General features: G+C 38.6%; 2 protein-coding genes across 28 annotated transcripts in view; both read right to left on the bottom strand.

Moving 5' to 3' along the window:
* Positions 1-3,948: 3,948 nt before the first annotated feature.
* On the bottom strand, positions 3,949-9,096 carry LOC306862513 (uncharacterized protein). Its single transcript, XM_079405346.1, has 2 exons — positions 9,016-9,096; positions 3,949-8,121 (listed from the first exon to the last, which is right to left on the bottom strand). Exon 2 carries the CDS (start codon positions 8,038-8,040, stop codon positions 7,045-7,047), a length of 996 nt encoding a protein of 331 aa, XP_079261472.1. The 5' UTR covers positions 8,041-8,121; positions 9,016-9,096; the 3' UTR covers positions 3,949-7,044.
* Positions 9,097-10,171: 1,075 nt separating this feature from the next.
* The window catches only part of LOC306861954 (serine/threonine-protein kinase MARK2-like), a 33,256-nt gene continuing 19,307 nt past the window's right edge, over positions 10,172-24,120 (bottom strand). The window contains exons 9-19 of one of the 27 annotated variants that reach the window (XM_079404488.1): positions 23,635-23,754; positions 21,932-22,067; positions 21,397-21,509; positions 20,762-20,882; positions 20,546-20,673; positions 20,362-20,447; positions 18,413-18,550; positions 16,497-16,715; positions 15,740-15,766; positions 12,880-12,915; positions 10,172-11,822 (exon numbers count right to left, since the gene is read on the bottom strand). In XM_079404488.1, the coding sequence (XP_079260614.1) occupies positions 11,387-11,822; positions 12,880-12,915; positions 15,740-15,766; positions 16,497-16,715; positions 18,413-18,550; positions 20,362-20,447; positions 20,546-20,673; positions 20,762-20,882; positions 21,397-21,509; positions 21,932-22,067; positions 23,635-23,754 (1,560 nt within the window). In that variant the 3' untranslated portion in view covers positions 10,172-11,386. Of the gene's footprint in view, positions 11,823-12,879; positions 12,919-15,739; positions 15,767-16,496; positions 16,716-18,412; positions 18,551-20,361; positions 20,448-20,545; positions 20,674-20,761; positions 20,883-21,396; positions 21,510-21,931; positions 22,071-23,634; positions 23,755-24,120 lie in introns of all 27 variants that reach the window. The other 26 variants (XM_079404498.1, XM_079404501.1, XM_079404477.1 and 23 more) reach the window with 26 other exon arrangements.

The following is a 24,120-nucleotide window of genomic DNA, read 5'->3' as shown; positions in this document are numbered from 1 at the left end:
CTCTGTTTAAAGATGTTTATCAGTGCAAGCAAATGTCATTTGGTCAGTATTCATCTTTTGAATACCTAGGTATTGTGCTGAAAGGTGCTCCACGCACCCTGTTTATCATTATTTACAGGCCTCCAAAATATTCTCCAGCCTTTGTTGATGATTTCACTGAACTGTTATCAATGATTTCCTCAGAGTTTGACTGTTTTGCTATTGCAGGGGATTTTAATATTCACATAGATAATGCAGAAATCAAAACTACAAAAGAAATTATAACTGTTTTAAACACTTTTGACCTGAGTCAGCATGTGCACGGACCCACACACAATCGTGGACACACCCAGATCTACTCATCAGTAGAGGTCTAAACATCTCATCCATTGTAATCAAGGATGTAGCACTATCTGATCACTTCTGTATTTTCTTTGATATATTGATCTCGGTCACCACTGAATCTAGATCTGTCTCTATCAGAAAGAGATGCATTAACGAGAACACTAGTGCGCTATTTATGGAGGCAATATCATTAACACCAAGCATTTCTGCAGACTCTGTTGATCTTCTCCTGGAGTCATTTAACTCAAAAATTAAGAATGTTATTGATGATATTGCCCCGATAAAGGTCAGCAAGAAGACGGGGAAACAGAAATCAATTTGGAGAAAATCAACAGCAGTTCAGAGCATGAAAAGACAATGCAGAAAAGCTGAGCGGATGTGGCGGAAGACGAAACTCGAAATTCACTATAGCATCTATAAAGACAGCCTTCATGCTTTCAATGTGGAACTAGCCACAGCTAGACAGACTTTCTTTTCAAACCTTATAAACAGTAACTTAAACAACACCCGCACTCTTTTTGCGACTGTTGAGAGACTGACAAACCCCCCAAGTCAGATTCCCAGTGAAATGCTCTCCGACAGCAAATGCAATGAGTTTGCTTCCTTCTTTTCTGAGAAGATCAATAATATCAGAAAGGAGATTGGCACATCCTCAAGTTATGCAGAGGTCACACAGATTCAACCGCAATTTCAAAAAGAAGTGACTATGAGTGTTTTTAAAGAAATTGATAACAAAATTTTGGAAGAAATAGTACAGCACCTTAAATCTTCAACCTGCTATCTTGACACACTTCCCACATCCTTTTTCAAAAATGTGCTTAACTGTTTAGAAGCTGATCTCTTAGAAGTGGTGAACGCCTCACTTCTTTCTTGGACTTTTCCAAACTCCCTTAAAACTGCAGTTGTTAAGCCCCTTCTGAAAAAGCGCAATCTTGATAACACCATGTTGAGCAACTATAGACCCATATCAAATCTTCCTTTCATAGGTAAGATTATTGAAAAGGTAGTTTTTAATCAGCTGAACAACTACTTAAAGTCAAATGGATACCTGGACAATTTTCAATCTGGTTTCCGAGCACATCACAGCACAGAGACAGCACTCATTAAGATAATAAATGATATTCGCGTCAATTCTGATTCTGGCAAAATATCAGTGCTGGTACTACTAGATCTTAGTGCTGCGTTTGACACTGTCGATCATAACATACTTTTAGAGAGACTGGAAAACTGGGTCGGGCTTTCTGGGATGGCACTCAAATGGTTCAGGTCATACTTAGAAGGGAGAGGTTATTATGTGAGTATAGGAGAGCATAAGTCTAAGTGGACGGCCATGACATGTGGAGTCCCACAAGGCTCAATTCTTGCACCGCTCTTGTTTAACCTGTATATGCTCCCACTAAGTCAGATAATGAGAAAGAACCAAATTGCCTATCACAGCTATGCTGATGATACCCAGATTTACCTAGCCTTATCTCCAAATGACTACAGCCCCATTGACTCCCTCTGCCAATGCATTGATGAAATTAACAGTTGGATGTGCCAGAACTTTCTTCAGTTAAACAAGGAGAAAACTGAAATCATTGCATTTGGAAACAAAGATGAAGTTCTCAAGGTGAATGCATATCTTGACTCTAGGGGTCAAACAACGAAAAATCAAGTCAGAAATCTTGGGGTGATTCTGGAGACAGACCTTAGTTTCAGTAGTCATGTCAAAGCAATAACTAAATCAGCATACTATCATCTCAAAAATATTGCAAGAATTAGATGTTTTGTCTCCAATCAAGACTTGGAGAAACTTGTTCATGCCTTTATCACCAGCAGGGTGGATTACTGTAATGGTCTCCTCACCGGCCTTCCCAAGAAGACCATTAGACAACTGCAGCTCATCCAGAACGCTGCTGCCAGAATTCTGACTAGAACCAGAAAATCTGAGCATATCACACCAGTCCTCAGGTCCTTACACTGGCTTCCAGTTACATTTAGGATTGATTTTAAAGTACTTTTACTCGTTTATAAGTCACTCAATGGCCTAGGACCTAAATATATTGCTGATATGCTCACTGAATATAAACCAAACAGACCACTCAGATCATTAGGATCGAGTCAGTTAGAAATACCAAGAGTTCACACAAAACAAGGGGAGTCTGCGTTTAGCTATTATGCGGCCCGCAGCTGGAACCAGCTTCCAGAAGAGATCAGATGTGCTAAAACATTAGCCACATTTAAATCAAGACTCAAAACTCATCTGTTTAACTGTGCATTTGAATGAGCACTGTGCTATATGTCCGAACTGACTGCAATGAATTTTATGTATAATCATTTTCTTTAAATTTATTTTAAATCATTTTCTATATCATTTTAAAATTCCTTGTTTTTATTATTCTTATTTCCATGTTTTTATTGATTTTAATGTCTATTTCACTTTCTTTTATGTAAAGCACTTTGAATTACCACTGTGTATGAAATGTGCTATATAAATAAACTTGCCTTGCCTTGCCTTGCTTTCATTGCCATAGTAACTTACACTGCACAGCTAACCTGCTCCGGGGCAGGTTATGTTCTGGGTTAGAGATCTCAAACTGAAATTGGACCAATCAGATATGAGCAAAGTGACATGTCTGAAACACAAAAAAAGTCACTCCCCTAGTTTCTCTTCCTACAAATTAAAGGTCACTATGAATGTACCTTAAAAAAATGCAACAAAATTGTCTGGCTTTATATTATAATTACAATTCACATATGATTTATGTAATTATAATATGATTTATATTATTATTACTCCATTACACACAATTTAATTTAACAATTATTATAAAGCATATATTTTAAATTAATATTAATATATACAGATCATATGTAATATAAATAAGGGGTAGAATCAATAGATAACACTTTAAAAATGGCTACATGTGACCTTACATGTTTGAGTCTCTATCAGTATATATTATCAATTATATAGAACTAACTTTACAAGTTTCACTTGTGACTGCAGTGATAGAGCAAAATAATTTGCTTTCATGGACAGGTACTTCAGTGGAAATGTGTTTAAATTCCTCATATTCTTTAATCTCTTAACATTTAACAAAAGAGTTTTGTATCTCGCTTGGCTGTTCGCCGCTGATGTCACACATTCATGTGCACGCGCTCCATTACCTCAGGATTAAGCCTGAGTTGACAGTGAAAGTTGATGATCAGCTTCACGGTACCAACAAAGCCAGATTGGAGTGGTTTGGTTCTGTCAACTCAAAACTTATCCTATAACTCTGAATTTGTTAATCTACCATCATGGTACAGGCCCCTGGTAACTTTAATTTAGTTAAAAGTTTAAGAGCTGACTGGAACGTCAGAACGCGGTTCAAATTCAAACACAAAGCGCGCCAAGATCCTCGTGTTCCTACAGCACGTGACGTCATACATCCGCTGGGGCTCTTTCTATCCTGAAATGAGATGACGAATGCAGGATTTCTTCTCAGGCAGCGGAGGGCGCTTTTATTGACGCTGTGGTCATTTGAATGGTCGGTTACTCATGTGTGTGTTCGGGGAATATGGGGGTAGGGAAGATTGCAGAACTGCAGAAAATAGCTGTGCAATGAGGCAAACAAATCCACGACACAGGAAAATGATTAAATAACCATCATGTTGCCTTTATTCACAAATAGATATGAGAAACATACATGGAAATGAGCATTTAAGCAAAAATATGAAACACTTGATCAAATGTATTTCCATTTTAAACTACTATACATTGTGCTGTATATAATGTGAGAATGCAATAAATACAGATTGTGAAAATGCCCCATTAGAGATTGTGCATTTCTTTTGGATAACTTTGTTCTATGAAGGTTATAGTTCTGAATCTGTGAACTTCTTATAGTGCTCTTCTGTGTACTAATAGACCAGATAAACAAGTCCTAACCTCCCAGTAATGCACATTTGATCTGCTGTCACAGGATATCCTACTCAAACCCGAGGCTTCACTTACTACTGTCTATGAAATTCTTCATTCGATTTAAATAAAATAATCTTAGGTTCATTTTTATATGGGTCATTCTCAGGAAACAGTACCATGTGTGCTATAAATGTCTAGGACAAAAAGCAAACTATTTAATAAGAATTTTTTTTTAACCTCATTACAACTATAGGACGGCCTTGCACCACAATATTCAGATTAGCGCTTAATAAATAACTGTTTTTCCAGTTATAGATGGTCATTACCTTGCAAATCACTAGCAGTTAAATGATTACCTGCTAATTTTTTCTGATTTAGAATTGTGTATAGTTTATATACACTTATATTAAAAGGATGGCGATCAGTGCAACAATTCTACATTAGTCAATGGTTATATTTTATTTTACAGCATAATAGGAAAAAACTTAAGGAACAAGGACAACTTCAATAAAAATAGTATTTACATAACTCTAAAATATTAGAAATGGAGACAAACACTGACATCGTGATACAACAATCATTTAGAAATTAAATCATTTTAAATGTACTTTAAACTATTATGTGACCAAGTTTAATACCCAAATATACCAATATTAAATCACTGGGACAAACTGAGCACACAAATGACAGTTTCCTGAAAAAAATACCCCCTAATGACTACATGGATGAGCTCATATTTCTTTTATATTGTACTTCCTATTAGATTTAACTTTCACTACCCTAAAATCTTGAAATGACATGACATTTTCAGGCAGTTCATCACCTCATTTTGAATTCATGTTTTTTAAACAATCATTATAATCTCTAAGCTTGAGGCAACCAATGAAAGGAATTGCTTATATTCAATAAATCTCAATGTAAACACTCATTCCCATTAGAAACACATGTACGAGAAGTTATAAACTGGTGACTGGTATACTTCAAATGAGGCATGTAGCACAAGAAAGGGAAGAAACATTAAAAAGGGTATAGTTTATGAAGTGTAAAGCTTTTCCTCCCCTTGAAAGAGCTAATTATAGAAATGACAACAGAGTACAGCAGACTTGTGTCAATTCAGCTCTACTGAAAGGCTGAGAAGAGGTGAATCACACTTTATAAACACTTGACGGACATCATGAAACAACTGCACTGACTGTCAGGATGAAGTGTTTCAGGAACAGTATGTGACTGTTCTAACAATGTCACCAGTGAAAAAACTAAAACAAGTCAGGCTCTGCTAGCACAGATACATACAATAACGTGCAACGTGACAAGGAGAACAAAAGTATGAACAATCCAGCTTCAAATGCTACTTACCTTCACTTTTAACTCACCCATCCTGACGAGCCACACCAAGCTGTTACAGGAATTCGAAACAGAGCATCATACATTCATTCATCTTGGCCAGGGGTTATTGTGGAACAAAAAGAAGAGAGTGACCGGAATTTACTGAAGTTTAAATGAATGCCTTTGGCCTTTTTATATGAAGGGTTCAAACGGAATATGCAGTTTTTACACGAATCTATTTGGCACTTTACACATGAGTGATCAAGTCAAAGGACACTTCTATTATACGAATGATAACGTGAGCGAGTAAGACATGAGGTAGAAATTAAAGAGACTCAATTAAAAACGAGTGACATGAAAACGTTGCGTCTAAGTCAGTCGAATTTTTATTCAGGCGGCAAGATGACAGCGACTGGTTGAACATGAATCTGTTTTCATAGGTTTAAATCAAAACAAGCATAAGTTTCGAACCTGCTCGAGTGGACAATATGATAAAGAGAGCGCTTTCGGATAAACAATCGAGAAAACAGGCTTTTTACAAACGTACATTTTAAACAGAAGTGTATGCTAACAATAGGCAAACAGCAGTAGTACAAGTAGGACAGGAAACAATGTTGAGTATTCAGTAATATTTTCAATCACAAGCACGTCCAATATAATGTGATGTCAAAATAAGTCTTTATAATCTTTAAAAACTTTCTCGGAGTCTGCGGAGTCGGCAAATCAGCTGTTTGTGTAATACAACGAGATTTGGAAATACAGTGTTGATATTGCTCTAATGATTCAGTGTTGTTTTTAATTTATTTGGCGGTTGGCGGCTGGTCAGTGGTTCGCTTCCTTTGACCGGTGGTGCTTTATCCTAGGATGCGGCAGCGGATCCGAAAGTTGAACGGCTGGTAGATGCGATGTGCTCGGTTAGCCGGTAGGATGTGATTGGTTGATCAGTCAGTTAGCACACAGCTCCGCCCACAACAACCTCTTTACCCATTTCCTCTCTGTTCCGTCCCACTGGTCTCACTTACATACAACAGTACTTCTAACAACACCATAGCAAGTTCATTTGCCCAGACCAAGGTAGTCAAGAAATGAGATTCAATAAAAATAAAAAAAATAAATAACGAATGGGTGGTGGTGGGGGCTAATAATAATAAAAAATTAAATGCATGCTAGAGTAAAATGAACTGTGATTTGATTAAAAAAAAAGGGGGGGGGGGGACAATTGTTTTAAGAAAATACTCAAACTGATATGCCTAGCACACATTATACAACATAACATGCTATAAAATTCATGTGTATTTAACTTCCTATTTGCTGCTCCTTCATCGGGCGGAGGTAAATTTATTAGTTAAATGAGTACAGTATTAGCTGATTGACCCGTTATATCTAAAATCGCTACAACTATCACAGAATATTACAAAAACAAAATCACCCCTAACTCCCTGATGGAAAGCCCCTCTTAGATTACTCAGCTCCTCGAAAATAACGGGGCAGACAAACTTCAATGCTCAGTAGCTACGGCTGAAGCCATTGCTGTACTTGTCCTCCAAATAATCATCCTTATCAAAGCCTGAGGCGAAAGAGTAGCGCTGATAGTGGGAGGAAGGAGCGGCGGTAGGGGGAGGGGGCGCAGAGCTAGCGCCATTGCGGGCGAAACCCCGGGCAAAGCCGGCAGAAGAGGGTGGAGGGGGAGGCGGAGGCAGGAGAGAGCGGCGACCGCCAAGAGGACTGCGCTCACGGTAGTAGTGACCAGCTAGAGGAGGCGTGACAGGCCGCTGAGGGGGCGGAATGCGCCGGTCGTATGGATCCCGTTCGTAAAAACGCGGGGATGGGGCGGCATACGGGTCGTGGCGAAGGCCCCTCTCATACACATCACGCTCATAGTAGGCGCGGGGTGGCGGTGGTGGGAGAGGAGGGGGTGGAAGTCGGCCACGAGGCGGATAGTATTCACGGGGCGGTGGGCGTGGGGGGAGAAAGTGAGGATGGTGGTGTGGGTGAGGTGGATAGTGATGCGGCGGAGGAGGAAAATAGTCCTCCCCTCTGTCATTTCTGGATGGGTTACTGCGTGAGAGGGATACAAAGATCTTTTGGCCCTCCAATTTGGAGTGGTTAAGCTTTGAAATGGCCTCCAGAGCCTCGCTTTCCCTCTGCATGTGAACGAATGCATAATTCTTCACAATATCGCACTCCACCACCTTGCCGAACGGCTGGAAGAGCTCCTTGATCTTGGCGGCGGTGACGCCTTCGGGAACATTGCCAACATAGATCTTGGTGGCATTGCGTACCTTGGTGGTGGCGTACTCAACGGTGATGCGGGAGCCATTGACCTCGTGCTTGTGCAAAGCGGAGACGGCTTTCTGCGCCGCCTCTTCCTCGTCCATGTGCACGAAGCCATAGTTTTTCAGAATGTCACAGTCAGACACGGTGCCGTACTTCTCAAACAAAGCACGGAGCTCATCTTCTGTGGTCGCTGAAGCAACATTGCCAACAAATATCTTCACCATTTTGAACAGGAAGAACAGCAGTGCGTTTTGGGATCAGTCTTTGGTTGATTCACAAGTGCAAGGTATCAAACGATGAAGTTCCTAAGAAAAAACAACAACAAAAGTAAAATAAACAGCCAAAATATATGCAAATCAACTTTCCCAGAAATTTCAAATGTAAAACACACAGGATAAACCACAACTTCCATGCTGCCATTCATCTTTTTTTTCCCCCACTGGTAATAAATAATTCAAGCCTAAATCATAGGAATACAAGTCAAATTATGTATTAATGGATTATGAAATCAGCTTCACATTGGGGTCCTCTTAATCCTTTTGAGGTTTATGTAACTATTATCATTGCAAAATATAGGCTTTATTGGAAATTATTACATAATTACTACATGGCTGTGCTATATGAGTTTAGCCACCACGCTACAAAACACTTCTGAACGTGACTGACCAATCAGTCAAGTATTTCAGAGAATGCGTAATAAGGAGAGCCTAATGGTTTCACTTTCAGACATAGCGTATAAAATCAGACAATTTCTGGTTTAGTCTTTTTTTATCATATGTAGTCAACTCGAATTGGTTTGAAAGTCCGATGAAAAGAGTTTATCTGTAATCTAATGTAGCAAAGGATGATCTGCAACTCAATCATGCAATGGCTAAAGCTATCGTGCTAACGCTAGCATCTATTGGCGCCACATTGAGGAAGTAAATAAAATATTTAGGCGATACAAGACTTTACAGATATTTCGACTCAGTAGCATTCGCTGATAAAAGCATCTCACATTGTAAAACAAATCAGCTCGATATTCTCAGTTCACGTGAGGACGACGTTCAGTATAAAGAGAGAATATCGGAGTGATAACAGAGTGAATATATTTTCTGCATTATGACCATTCAGATGGCCGTACCGTTTTTATAATCGACGGGAGAAATACGAAGAAAAGGATTTTAAGTTTATCATAAAATGTAATCTTTCAAACTTACCTTCAAAGCACAACTATAGCGAAGACATAGGTAAGCTCGCTGATAATGGATGATGACGGTGTTAATGCCTCGTTTGAGGGTGGGGGGAGGGTCACATAAGCGCTCAACAGCCTGAGAGCTGGCGCCTCCTACCGTTTGACTCCAGTAAGTGATAGCAAGTCCGACTCATTTCTGCGAACCGGTTCTTTCGAACAGTGCGCTTCAAACAACAGGCTCAAATGATTCATCTCTATTACGTCAACACGTGGTCTGCGGTCGCTTCCATATCTGCGTGGCCAATTATAAACTTTAAAACGTTGAAGTGTGTTGTAAAATGTAGTATAATATAATGAAGTCGTAAACGTATTTGATATTTTCTATACATGTTATTTATAACATTTCTGCTATTTGGTTATTGGAGTAATTTACCTTTCGCCCATTTTACTCAAAAACCGGTCGGATCGATTCAGTGTGACCCGTGATACCAAATAACTACCCCTGATGTGCACATGACAGAGGTTGCATCCGGTGCCATTTTTCTTTCCTTCCTCTGATTGTTCAGCTCAGCTTACAACAAAATGCCCAATTATTTGAACTAGACATTACCCAATTTACACAGCCCAACTATTTAAATAAAACACTATATATATTTGCTAATACACTCGTTTTTTTTATCCTGCATTCCAATTAATATTAATAAAACTGCAGTAGGGTTGTAATAACTAAAAACATACAGCTAACACAAAAACATTAATGAAAATTAATAAAAATTAATCATCCGTTTTTGCAAACACTCTTCAAATATGGATTAAATCTGGTGCTGGCTTAAGATACATTTTCTTTTCCTAACCTGAAGACTCTAGAAACATTTATTTAATTATATATATATATATATATATATATATATGGTAAACGTTAGCATTTAGAATTGTATCATAAATAAACTCATCACTTTCTGATTTATAATAAACGTTACATATTGTTTAACAGAGCAGTAATGTACATTTAAACTGAAACATGTTAAGATATTAATCCAATTAATATGAAATCTATTTCAATGTACATTAATGACCTGTTAGTCATAAATGTAATTAATGAACATTAGGAAAGTGTTTCCCTAAAAACAAACAAACAAAAATTGGCACCCAATTTACTAAATTTGCAAGTGCTCTCAATTGGAAATGTTTTAGAAAGTAAATAGTTTTATTTGTATTGAATGCTCTTTAAATCAATTAAAGAACAACAGTATATTTCAAATGTTGCTTGAAGGTGAAACAAAAGGAAATAAAACAATGCACTAAAATAAAAAGCATATTGTTCATGAACAACTGAACACACATCATCCAGGTCTGGTTTATTCATATAATAATATTAATAATTATCTTCTCCAGAGAAAGGCAACGAAACAGACTCATTCCAGTGCAGCAGATTGGATCCAACCAGCAATTCTTAATTACACTACAATCCACCAATAATTACTTAATTGGCCCTTAATTAGTTTCAGATATATGACCCCTGCAGTAGAGGAAAAAACAAAAACAAAAAACTAATTGTCTGGGCATAGAGTGCTAAGAGGTGATTCACCTCCAGTGCACCGAGGGTTCAAGTCAAAACTTCCATTTCAGCTCAAATAAGACACTGTACTGTGATGTAGAAATGGGGCAGAGGTTACAGATTAGCTACCAAATCATTGGCTAGATCAGAACCGATCAGAGCATGGTGAGTGGATATGAAAATTCAAACGATGGCTCTACTGAATGTGCCTAGCCATTTGGGTCTCGATTTCGTGTTGTACATTCAGAGCATCAAACCGCCAATCTCTCCATCTCTGCTCATCACAGCTAACCAGGAATTGGAAGTAAGATCAAGTAATGTGGTGGTTTACCAACGTTTGTGTTTGGGGATCAAAAAGGAATAAAGACCAGGGTATGGGGGGAGAGTTATATACAGCTTTCCATGACAGTAACTGGTTTGTGTATGTAGAAAAAAAAATTACTGGCAAACAATTCCAGTTTATTAACACCAACCTCTTCTCAATGTTTTCTGAACTGAGGACAATTGCGGGTTCCAAGAAAAACCACAACATTTGAATAAAATTACCACAAATAAAGATGACAACACAAAGTATTCGAGGGGGGCGAGTAAGGTACAGAAAACCCAAACCAAGACAGAACACCTCCCCCAAAAAAATAAACCCCCTGAAAAATGTCTATATGCACAAATGTCCCCCAAGAACCTGCCTTACACCTTTTCCCCCTTTACAGCCTCTAGACTCTTCATTGCTGCCGTAGAGCTCAAAACTCCAATGATTTTCCTCACAGTGCCTCCTCATTCCCAACACATAAGCTTCAGCCATTCCTCAAGACCGTTTCCACAGAAACGATAGTCTTCCTCACAGTTTTAGCTCGTTGGCGACCTTTGAGGCGATGTTCTTGAAGGCGATGGAGGTTCCGGAGATCCTCTTGAAGCGCACCCCGTTGAGTGAGAGGCGAGGTAGCTTGCACACCTCCATCTCCCACTGGACGAAGTCGTCATGCGCGGGGATGCCCGAAACGCAGAGGAGCATGAAGCGTTCGCGCAGCTCGTACTCGCAGCTGTTGGAGTCCAGAACTTTCCGGATCTCCTTCATCATTTCATTGGGCTCCATGGAAGAGGTGGTCTTCATGCTCCAAGTGAAGCGTAGGGAGCGTGGCTTGGTGTCCTTGGAGGCCTGGGTGGACGAGGGTGTGCTGGACGCTGGAGAAGAGGAAGAAAAGGAGTCCTTGTTTTCGTCGCCAGGCAGTCCTTGGGTACCCTTCTCCATCTTGTCTGCTGTGCTCAACATGGGTCTTCAGTGAAGAACGATGAGAGGAGAGAGGCACAAACAAAAAAATGAAGGTGAACATGAGAAAGTCAAGGAAATGATAACAGATAGAAGAAGCTTAGTCGATTCAAGCTGTAACTAGTTCTTCTGTTTCAATGTTTACTACTTTCAAATCAACACGATTATGATCAACACAAAACACCAACACGGTGCTATGGTGGAAGACTACAATGCAGTCAAAACAACAGCATCCACTAATTGGACATCTGTAAGGGGCTTTGGGGGGTAAAAACAAAAACAGAAAAAGTACATAAATATAAATAAAACATTAACTCTGTTAGAAGTGTAGAAATTTCTAATTTATTTGTTACAGACCTATTTTCAGATACTAAGAAATTCTTGCATGTAAACTACTGTTGAAAAGTTTGGAGTCAGTACAATTTTAAGGAATTAATACTTTTATTCAACAAGGAGGCATTGAATTGTTCAAAGGTGATAGTCAAGATATTTCAAATGTTATAAAAACATTTCTACTTCAAATAAATGCTGTTACTTCAAACCTTTTAGTCACCAAAGAATTGTGGGAAAAATATTAACCGTTTTAACATTCATAAGAAATGTTTCTTGAGCACCAAATCATTATATTCAAATACTTTTTGAAGGATCATGTGACACTAAAGAAAGGAGCAACGGCTGCTGAAAATTCAGCTTTGCCATCATAGGAATTACATTTTTTAAATATATTTTTAATTATAAATGTGTAATATTTCATGATGTTACTGTTTTAATGTATTTTTTATTGAACAAATGCAGCCTTGGTGAGCATAAGACATTCAAAAACATTTTAAACATCTTACCAACCCCAAACTTTTGAACTGTAGGGTACATTTGATTATGTCTTGTGTTGCAAGTCATCCAATGATTTAAACGAAAAATACCTAATTTAAGTTTCAAGTGACTCCACTCTCAAATTGAACATAAATAATTCTATTTAAAAAATGTCTTAGTAAGTAATGATTCAGAGACTGGAGTAGTACGCTTCTGTAGATAAATGATTTTTATTAGTTAGTTGTTGTCCTCACCTGCTGGCCTCATCTCGACCCTCTCCCTCATACGGACTCCTCAAAGAAAACCAACAAGTTTAGTCCCTCAATTCAAGTTATCTTATTTCTGTTAGCTAAGTATTGGTCCTGTTCACGTAGAGTTTGGTATCAATACCTAACTATGCTAATAAAACTATGCTTAAAATATCTGAAGAAAAATCCATAAAGCATCTGTTTACAGTCCCTTCACCAACTTCTTGACCATTTCATTTTAAACTCTGATCCTTGGGATCAACACACACTCACATAAGCCCCTCTGTATTTAGTGTAAAAACTCCTGAGCAAATGAGCAGACATGTGGCATACGATGTGTTAAAGTGCACATTTTTACAAGATGCAGTCTGGTGATGTAAGTGTATATAACATTTTATTCCCAAAAGGAATGAAAACAAATTGAAACCTAACCACAAAATGCAGTATAATTCCTAGAGCAAAAACTACCAGAGGCCGTTCTAAACTTAAATTCCCAATCTTGTCTGTCAGATATGAAATGTAAAAGTATGTATCTGGTTCATTTTGTCATGTGTGTATTGTACAGCTGAACAAGTGACTTCAGTGAGATGTGTGTTGAATGATGCAGTCGGACGGGGAGACCAGCCACCTCCAAAACAGCACAGCACGAGAACGAAGGGACAAAAGCAGCACGCCTGTTTTAGTGCAGCCATATAAGAATAAGCAGTAGACCGTAAGAGGAGAGAAGCAGGCGTCACCCTTTACAACCCTCACCATGAAAACACGACTGACATCCTCTAATGACCCTGCCTGGCTGTGCGCTTCTATCTGCAAACTATGAACTTACCTGGCCTGTTAAAAATCAAATGTCAAGCTTTGGGCGAAGGTTTAGCTGCCATCAACTGAATATAAAATGACAAGAGTTCTGTGCCAGATACTTCTATATGCTGTTGTTGATATGAATTTTTCACATCTTCTGTCTGAGGGACATTAACATTCTGTCTGACCTTCATTAATATCCCTTTATTAATACAATAATAGTGTTGTTAATGAAGAAACCTTTTTTAAACACTGTGAGAACATCAAAAATTAGACCGATTTAAATCTCACAAGCCTTAAGGTAAACTTCACCCAAAAACAAAAGTGATCTACTCACCACTCACTTCATTCCAAACCTATAAGAATCTTTCAAACACAAATGAACAATATTTTTAATATAACCTGTGAAATGTCTGTCCCTCCTTTGAAAGTCCCCGCAAACAAAACTTTAATGCTTTAAAAAGTTCATTAAGAGAACATAAAAGTAATCCATCAATGTGAATAAAGCACCTAAACGCAGGTCTTCACTTTGGATCACACAATCGCTTTATATACTTTAAAGGGACAGTTCGCCCAAAAATGAAAATTCTGTCATTAATTACTCACCCTCATGTTGTTCCAAAACCTTAAGACCTTTGCTTATCTTCGGAACATAAATTAAGATATTTTTGATTAAATGCGAGAGCTCTCTGACCCTGCATAGACAACAAAGCAACTGAAATGTTTTTGTTCTTTATGTGCGCTATAAGTATTCTCGTAGCTTTGCAAAATTGAAGTTGAGCCACTGACGTCACATGGACTGATGTCCTTAACTACGTTTCTTGGGTCTGGGAACATTTCAGTTGCATTGCTGTCTATGCAGGGTCAGAGTTTTCTCCAATTTCATCAAAAATATCTTAATTTGTGTTCTGGAGAGGTCTTACTGGTTTGGAACGACATGAGGGTGAGTAATTAATGACAGCATTTTCTTTTTGGGCTGAGATATCCCTTTAATCTTTATTTTCCCCCCGCATATATGCATTGATCAGTGCACATACATGGAGCACATCAAATACGGTAAACGTGCTTGGTTTAGTGAAATGGAAAAGTTATCTGAAATCTTTCCAGTTGCATTAAAAATACATTCATTTGGGTTTCAAAAATGAACAAAAGACTTGTTGGTTTGGAATGTCATGAGGGTGAGTAAATCATGAAAATGTTAATTTTTGGGTCAACTACTGCTTAAAATACTTACAGGAACGGTTCTCAAAATGACTTGCATTTTGTAGCGAGTCAGTTAAGAACAGCTCAGCCAATTCAGTGAGGTGATTCCAACTCATGTTTTTTGTACATTAATTGTAAGGAGCAATTTATGAGTCATCTGTTCAGAAATCAGACTACAATTGTCACGCTGTGTTTGTTGTGGACACTTCAACAGAAAGAGATGTTGCGTGTCTATTTATAGCAGTGCCTAGTCTTTGTCTTTCATCACATTTAATTTTAGTAAGCTCACAGGTAAGCTAAAGCATTTTTTTTACTTCGCCACTGTAGATTTAGCTGCACATTTTAGTATTTTGGTAGATGTACAATAACCTTTGATAATGGATCATTTAAAAGTTTGTTTTATCGAGTTTACCAATCCTTGTACAATGGTGTATTTAGAAACAATCTACAATGGCCTGTCAAACTCGTATTACACCATCATTTAACTGCATTGTAGGAGTGTAGTCATGTTGCATGATGACAGCACAGACGAGGGCACAGGGAGACCATTTCACATGATCTGCAGCACAATGTACTGTACATGACCGGACTCCAAGAGTTCATATGAGAGAGGAGCGGAATGTGATGCATTTGAAAAAGGGATGTGTTATTCACAGAGGAAGGAGGAGGAGGGGGTAGAGAGGGCTGGCAGAGGAGTGAGTCAGGCAATGGACGCAGAGCATTAGTAAAGAATAACACCATGAAAAGATATGCATATGGAACAAAAATAAATGTTGGTTCAAAACACAAGACATCACAGAAGGAATATAGAGCACAGGAAAAATACATTATTTCATAAAAACGCTAGGGCAGCGTTATTGCCTACCTTCTGGGAAATCTGAACGAGAGATTTCTACAGAAAAAAAGGAAACAATGTGTTTCTCATATGTGCATGAACCATTGGAAAATCTCTCAAAAAAAGATGAAACATCCTGTTTGGCTGATAGGTGAAGAGGTTAAAAAAGGGTTCTTTATGAAACCTAAGAAAGGTTTTTCTGACCATTAGTGTTAGCTGGGGGCACTAATAAGGGCACAAGGGTTTGTAGTCAGATTAAAGAATATGAATTATACTTTATGAAGTTACACAGGGCTGTTTAAGATTGCTGAAGAAACTGTGAATTGTAAATGCACTGCATGAATGATGAATGTTAGATTAGGGTCCGGTTTGCAGGGCTCCCACACCTTTTCACAAATTTTCAGGATTTATAAAATACAAAATAGTTTATACCCATGTTCAGTTTACTAAACCACAAAAACCAAATTAAGATATCATTAATAATTTCCATGACTTTCCTAGGCATGGAAAACACTCCATGATATTTCTAGGTATTCCCTAACCGTGGGAACCCTGGATTTCATATTAGTTATCCTTCAGTTAGCATCTCTCACACTTAAAACCATCTTTGCTCCAGCAGCCCTTTGTTTGAGAGTTCATGATTTTAGCCATAAAAAACAGTGCCAGTCCAAACCATCTCGTCCTGAAAGAGGGGAGCACTGGTGAGAGTCATGAGAACGCGTGCATGTGTATTCCTAACAGTTCACGCAAGTAACAGTGTCACCATGAGGATGGATTATAAACTCACCTGCGTACAAATTTGGAAGTAAACTTGCTGAAGATGCCCGTCCCGGGACGACGCACCTGGCTGTTGCCATGGGAAAGGGAAGGGGAGGCAGAGGGGTCATTGTATGCTGAGGCTTGCTGGTCTCGTGTGGCTCTCTGCTGGCCAGCGTGGAAAGTGCTTCTGCTCGTCACCCCTCGGGAGAAGTTGGTACGGTCAGCCATTGAGGAAATGTTGGCCGTGCTGTTTTTTGTTCATGTGCAAAGGTGAAAAGAGAATCAGTTAATACTCAACTCCAGCCATTCAAATACAAAACAACATCAGTAAATTAAAGCCACATGATAGCAACATGCAGCTACAATAATCAGGCACAAAAGCATGAATAGGCAATTTCATTATGCTAACAACTGCAGCTCTTGCTGCTAAAGCACTGATGGCAGATAAATTATCCTTGTGGAAAAGAACCTACATTTAATTTGAGATTGATTTTAAAAAGTGACGGAATAAAACCCAGGCATGCACTTGCGTGTGAAAACATAATTCCACCATCAGCCCTTGTTGGACCATGACAGACATGTGACAAGCCACAGACTTAAATCACGAGGACCACACCCACACACACACCCACACAGTGTTACAAAACCATACAATAGGTTAATAATAACACAAGTGTTAAAAGTGAAGTAATTTCTGCATCACAATAATGTGTTATCCAACAGAAAAGGAAAAATTACTTTTCAAAAATAATCTCCATCCTGAACTCACACTTTTATAAAATTGTTTATTGGCCAACATTTGAGTTTTTTTTTTTTTTTTAAATAGTCAGCAAGTGGTATAAGTGGTATTTAAAAACTCCAATTTAATAACACTGTCAAATGTAATCTTTCAAAATGAATCTTTTTCATGATGCCTAAATCCACTTTTAGCATGTCATTTATTATTATTATTATTTAGACAACACCAAAGAATCCTGAAAAAATATCTCCACAAAAACAAGCAGCAACTATGACAAAAAAAAATTTTTCTTGAGCAGCAACTCAGCATATTAGAATGATTTCTGAAGGACCGTGTAACACTGAAGACTGGAGTAATGATGCTGAAAATTCAGCTTTGCAATCACAGAAATATATATTAAAACTGATTTTAAATTGTATTATTTCAGTGTAACTATTGTACTGCATTTTTTAATTGAATTGTATTTTATATCAGTATTAATATTTTATATCAATATCCTAATGCAGTGTATGCATAGTGCCACAGCGTTTAAAGAACAAATGGACAAAATTAAAGGACAAATGCTTAACTTATAGTCTATCTACATTCATTTGAAGACAAGTATTTTAACACAGATTACACACATCACCCTTAAGTTATCATGCAGCTATTACAAACAAATAACAAGACTCAAACACCAACAGAAAACCAAACAACTGAGGGAGACAAAACCATTGTAAACATGCATACAACTGTCTGTGACAAGCTTTTAACGTTCCAGGACGGCACAAACGTCTTTATTAAAGATTATGTAAGCAGTGAGATATTAATGTACTGTCTGGTTTGTCTGCAGAACAGAAGGGGTGGAGAAAGATGGGGTAGAGCAACACAACACATGCATAAGGGAGGGAGGACAATGAGTTAAAGCTTGCAGAAAAAGAAAGGAAACGATTATCAGGTACGTGACGTAAACAACGTGTGTTTATGCGGAGGAGAAAGTGGTACAGCGAGTAAGACGAACGGCGGTGTTATTGTGATGGACAACGAGTGAGAGAAAAGTAGGCAGGGGTTAAAAAAACATTGGGGGCCTTGGAAGTACTTGGTCCTTAGTCTGCAGATGTCATGTATTCTAAACCTCAAAACAACATTTCAATACGACTTGGCTCGTCCCTGGCTCTTGAAGTCGAATCCCCATCCGAATAGCTTTGGTTCTGGCTGCCACTTGCCTGGGGCGATGTGCATGGAGGTCTGGGGGACTGGGGTGGGCGGAGGAGGACAAAGACTTGTGGTGGCGGATGCGGGATGAGACGGCGAGGACCGCGGCTGCTGAGGCGGTGGAGGCGCGGGACCCTGGAGTGTTCAAGCTGGGGGAAAGACGAATAACAACAGCCCCCATGTGCAGACAACCCCCACATACAGAGTGGAGGGAGGTATGGGTGAGGTTGTAAAGCGGACAGGTTAGATTCAGCAATGATGAAGGGATGGTTGAGAAAGTGATGGAATAAGACAAAAGCACACACCAGGAGATAAAAATACAACTCTGCTTTGCGATAATGCAGGTTAGGATGCTATTTCGGACAAAGCTCGTCAACGTTGGATCAAACTTGCATTATCGTTGGAAAGCTTGCTCTGTCTCTGTGCATTGAGTGAGAATCTAAAATGAGATGCTGTGATGATCAAACGCGTCTGACGCATCTGACAGCATAAGCCTCACCGGCATGATGTGCATTTAAAAGCTACTCAAATCAATTATTAAATAGGTTAAATCAAACTCATCATAGTACATGCAGAATAAAAGCAGACAAAAGACATTTATTGCATTTGTGAGGGTGATTTGGTGGCAGGTGTTCTGTCAGTGCCATAATGTCCTATATTTTTATTTGCTGCTCTGCAACCTGACCTTGCGCACATGTATAAAACTCTTTCGGCATCAGCATTCTGACTGTGCTGCGGCTTGTCACCTCAAGCAAACTTAAACATTCATATCACGAGGCTGCTGTTTTTTGGTTTCCTGCATCTCTTCTCTGTGTAACCTGATTATTTGGGTCAGGCAAAATCACTAATTCCAGATTAAGGGATGAGACGGACTACATACCAATCAAGGGTAATACATCAGTGTGCCTCAGTATATCTGCAGTAAATTTTCAACAGTCGATGTTGGGGTTTTCCATTTCCATGAATTAGTATATTTAAATAATTTTCATTATGCGTGTACAAAAGTCTCAAATAAGTCACTCAAGTTTGGATTGCGCGCAGGTTTCATTACAACTAGGAAATGTAACATTTTAGAGTAGGGCATAATTAGAAAAATATAAAACCAAACATGTACTATGGCACAGATCAGACTTCTTATTTTAGTATCAATTTGGTACTAAAACTGTACTGTAACTGACTGACTGCAGGAATTTACCAGTTTATATTTATTGGAACCTTTATGGGAATCATTTTCAGAGCCATTCAGATATTAAAAGTGACAGTAAAGAATTTATAATGTTACAAAAAATATATATATTTCAAAACTTGTGTGACACTGAAGAGTAATGACTGCTAAAAATTCAGCTCTGTTATCACAATAATAAATTACACTTAAAACATATTGAACTAAAAACTAAAAAATTATTATAAATGGCAATCATTTTAGTTATACTTTTCACACTGAGATGCAATTGTAGGCATATAGCCATAAATGAGTTTCTCTGAATGAGTCAAAATGATTTGCTATTCTGAACACTAGCATGCCACAGCAAGACATTAAGTTGAAAATAACCCAGGATATTATCTCATTGTATTGAAAGGATCCCAAGCTGCTGAGCTCTTGAATCATTACTCTTTTTTAATCCTTAGACTAATTCTAAGTTCCTGAAGGCATTGCAAATCAAGCTGAACAGATTTCAGCTTCGCGCTGCGCACGGATGTGTGCTTGAATGTGTGTGATTGTCATTGTGAAAATGTATGTGTGTGCATAACAGGATTATGTTTCTCATGCTGGCAGAGCAGTAGCCTGACAGAATGAGTCGAGAGCAGAGAAGCTTTCCAAACAGTCTAAATATACACATACACGCAGATTCACTACTTTTAACACCAATCCACTTTGCAGAAATGAGTTTGATGGTGCTTCCACGTGATTCGTAGAGTGAAACGAAGACTCTACACATTAAGAGGAATGTGGCAGTACCTGTCCTTGCCGTTCTGTACTCCCAGAGTGGCTCTCTCAGTGATTGGAGAGTTCCTACGGCTGGTGCCTGAGGAGAGGATGCTGTTCTATACGGCACATAAAGAGCACACAGAGAGATCAGTGACGTGAGATCACAACTGTGCTGTGTATCAGTCATCATTTCCTCAGAGGTCTCTGTACTCACAGTGGAAGGGGTAGGAGTTTTCTTATGGTCTCCAGAGATCAGCGGGCTGGGAGGGACTTTACTGGAGCTGCCTGAACCAGCGATGTGCTTACTGTCGCCCTGAGGACGCTTGGTGGAAACAGAGGAGCCTGCGGTGTAGAGGGAAAACATGTGAGCTTTACAAACCAAACGAGTCAGTGCTTATGGTGGCTAATGACCAGCAGAATGATGCTGTACTTTGGTCTGTGGATCTGCGGAACTTCGTATTGGAGGTATTACGTTGTCCCTTGTGAGAAGGTGATTGGGCATTGTTTGTGAAGTCAGTGAGTGGGCGGGGCTTTATTGATAGTTCATCCAGCTAGGAAAGAGAAAAAAAAGGGTTCAAATTTGCATTACACTACTATGGTTAAAACAACTGCCATTAAAAAAAACAAGAACCGTACAGTTAGGTATCGTGATTCATGTCATTTTTAATAAAGTCTCTAAAAATATAATCATACACTTGAGTATCTGAATGGTAAGGTGCCTATTTCAAAGAGTAATTGAGTAAATTCTCTGCATAATTGGCGGAATATAGCAGTTATAGTAAGCATAACAAAGTAGAACAAATCAAACAAAACAAAATGAACAAAACAAAAACGAAAGCAAACAAAAAACAGAAACAAACAAAAACAATAGAATAAAACAGAAAGAACAAAACAACAATAAATGAGAAAAACAAAAACAAAAAACAGAACAGAACAAAAATTTAAGATATAAAAACAAACAAACAAAACAAATAAATATAACACTGGATAAAACCAAAACCAAAAGGTATTATAGTTCCTCCTGAAAAACACACAGATATACACATGATCTTTATAGTAACATACCTCTGAGTTCCTATAGTCCAGTAATAAGTAAGTTGCCATGACATCATTGTATTTTTGGTTGATCAGGGAGTCTTGTATCTCATCTAGAGAGTACCCCATCTGTAGCATAATATCTGAGGAGACAGACCAAAGATATAAATAAGAATTATTATTATTATTATTATTATTATTATTATAAGAACTATTATGCATCAATCCTTTAATAGTTTATATTTTTTCATTACACAACACTAACCTCAAGTATAAGCAACACAACTAAAAATATCCGTTTTGAAAGTAATAACTATCAAAATAAAAGAAAACAATAATCATGCACAAACCACACACCATAAAGAGAAAAGAAAACAGGAAAGTGTTATAAAGCAGGAAAAACTTGAATTGTTGTTTTAACTCACAAATTAAGAGGCTCAAATGAGCAGATGTATAGAATTTAGATTCAGTCCCATCACCAAGATTTGTTACCCAACCATAATCCATCTCGGTCACAAACCCCACCCACCACCATCACCAAAGCCCCGGGCCACGTCTGCCCCACCTCTCTTCCAACCCCCTGCACAGTTGGGGTGCTGACCTGTCCTCTTAGGGTCCTTGTAGTCAGGTTGCGGTTCGATGTAGGGCTTCAACTCGTCATCCTCATGGCCCACGTTCATCCACCGGTCCTTCATGACCTGCTGCTGAGTGTTAGGAGGAAAGAGTACAAGGTGAAGAGATCATATGGGGTGGGGCCCACTGGTATAAAGTAACATGAAAAAAAAATAAAAAAATAAATAAATAAAAATAATAAAAAGAGTTGGCATTTATGAAGAGGATACACGGACAGTCAACTGGGGGCAGAACTTCAAAATCACATCACACAGTGCTGAAAAGCTGAATCAGTCCAACAAAACATATCAATCTGATGCAAACAGTTGTTTGTGCAGAGTCTAAGCCTCAGACTGTACGCCCACAGGCCACCCGTGAACAGTCTGACGCATACTGCACATAAAAATAGAGAAAGCTGGCTAAAATCACCAGATCTGATCGGCTGGCTTTTATGTAATTTCCAGGAATAAAGGTTTATATCAGTCTATCATTATCACCAGGTACCTGCACAGGCAGAACTGATCACTGGATTTATTTAGCTTGAGTTTTGTGGCATTGAATCTTACATACAGGCATGTCTTTTCACATTTTCAAACAACAGAAATTAAAATTGTTTATTGAACAGTTATATGATCGAATGGTCCATTGGACCAGGGTCGTAACAATTTTAAGATCGAAAGGAAAAGGGTAAAACAATAATATCTATACATAATCCGTATGAATAAAAAACAACTTTTGAGACATAAGAGTGCCTAAAACTGAAGAAACACCAATATCGTCTTGGCCAGGATAAGGTGCAATGTAGACCAGACTTTACACAATAGTTAAAGGGTTAGTTCACCCAAAATTCAAATTCTGTCATTAATTACTCAGCCTCATGTCATTCCAAATCCGCAAGACCTTTGTTTCTTCTCTTCCGTTCCAAAAGTACCACAACGCATGCGTATGGTGCTGCTGACGCAGGAGCCGGTATTCTGACATAGAACCCGGATCCGCTGCTTTTTGTTTACAAGCAGAGGAATGCACACGCTTGCATTGTGTTACTGTCGTGAATGCACGTCGACTGACACAGAAGGCAATAAATTGCTGAATAAAGCCATTATGTCTTCTTTGCGTGCATAAAGTATTCTTGAAGCATCTTAAAATTACGGTTGAACCACTGATGTCACATGGACTATTTTAACGATGTCCTTACTGCCTTTCTGGGCCTTGAATATGTCAGTTGCATTGCTGTCTACGGAGGGTCAGAAAGCTTTTGGATTTCATAAATTATCTTAATTTGTAATCCGAAGATGAACAAAGGCCTTAAGAGTTTGGAATAGGGCTAGGCGAAATATCGCATGCGACTGTCATGTGCATCTCGTCAGTAAATCCGGTTGAATTCGATAATGAACGCGATATTGTGTAGCTTGTCCGTGAACTACGGCTCTGTATATTAAATGCCACTCCATCTGAAAGCAGGAGATGGCGATTTACTGCCAATTCACGGAACCAGATTTACTGACGAGATGCGCATGATCATAGTGCTCGATATATCTCCCAGCCCTAGTTTGGAACGACATGAGTGTAATTAATGACAGAATTTTCCTTTTTGAGTGAACTAACCCTTTAAAACTCAAGACAGAAGATTATGCGAGTATTTCTGAATGTACAAACCTCAAGGCTCCCTCTCTTTGTTGGATTGAGTATGAGGAATTTCTTCAGCAAGTTCTCACAGTCGGTCGACATGTAGAAGGGAATCCTGTACTTGCCCCTTAAAACCCGTTCTCGCAACTCCTAAGACCACAAGAACACAAGCATTCAGCATTTAAGTCAAAGCGGTTGACATAAGCCATGTTTCCATCACCCTCTTTTTATGCGCATCTTGAAGTATCGCATCAGAAACGAGTGATGGAAATGCCAAATTTCGAAAAGAAATCCCTTGAGGTGGTTTTTGACTGATGAAAAAGGCTTAATGTGAATAATGGGAGATGGAAAGGCATTTAGAGAATAAATCCTGCATATGCGTTCAAAAACGTCATGTGACTTTGCGCTACGGAGTGGCATAACCTGACTAACCAGCGGACTGATTTTGTTACACAGCATTTGAAATGTTATTATGGCCATTCTGAAGTGCCCGAGCAAAGTCTGTCAAAGTATTTC

Source organism: Barbus barbus (assembly GCF_936440315.1).
Source record: "Barbus barbus genome assembly, chromosome: 43".
In the NCBI taxonomy this organism is placed as follows: Eukaryota; Metazoa; Chordata; class Actinopteri; order Cypriniformes; family Cyprinidae; genus Barbus; species Barbus barbus.
The sequence above is the reverse complement of the archived record's forward strand: the minus strand, read 5'-3'. Positions and strand labels throughout refer to the sequence as shown.

Bases quoted from the DNA above. Each gene is read 5' to 3' on its own strand.
- LOC306862513 (XM_079405346.1), bottom strand. From the start codon at position 8,040: ATGGTGAAGATATTTGTTGGCAATGTTGCTTCAGCGACCACAGAAGAT.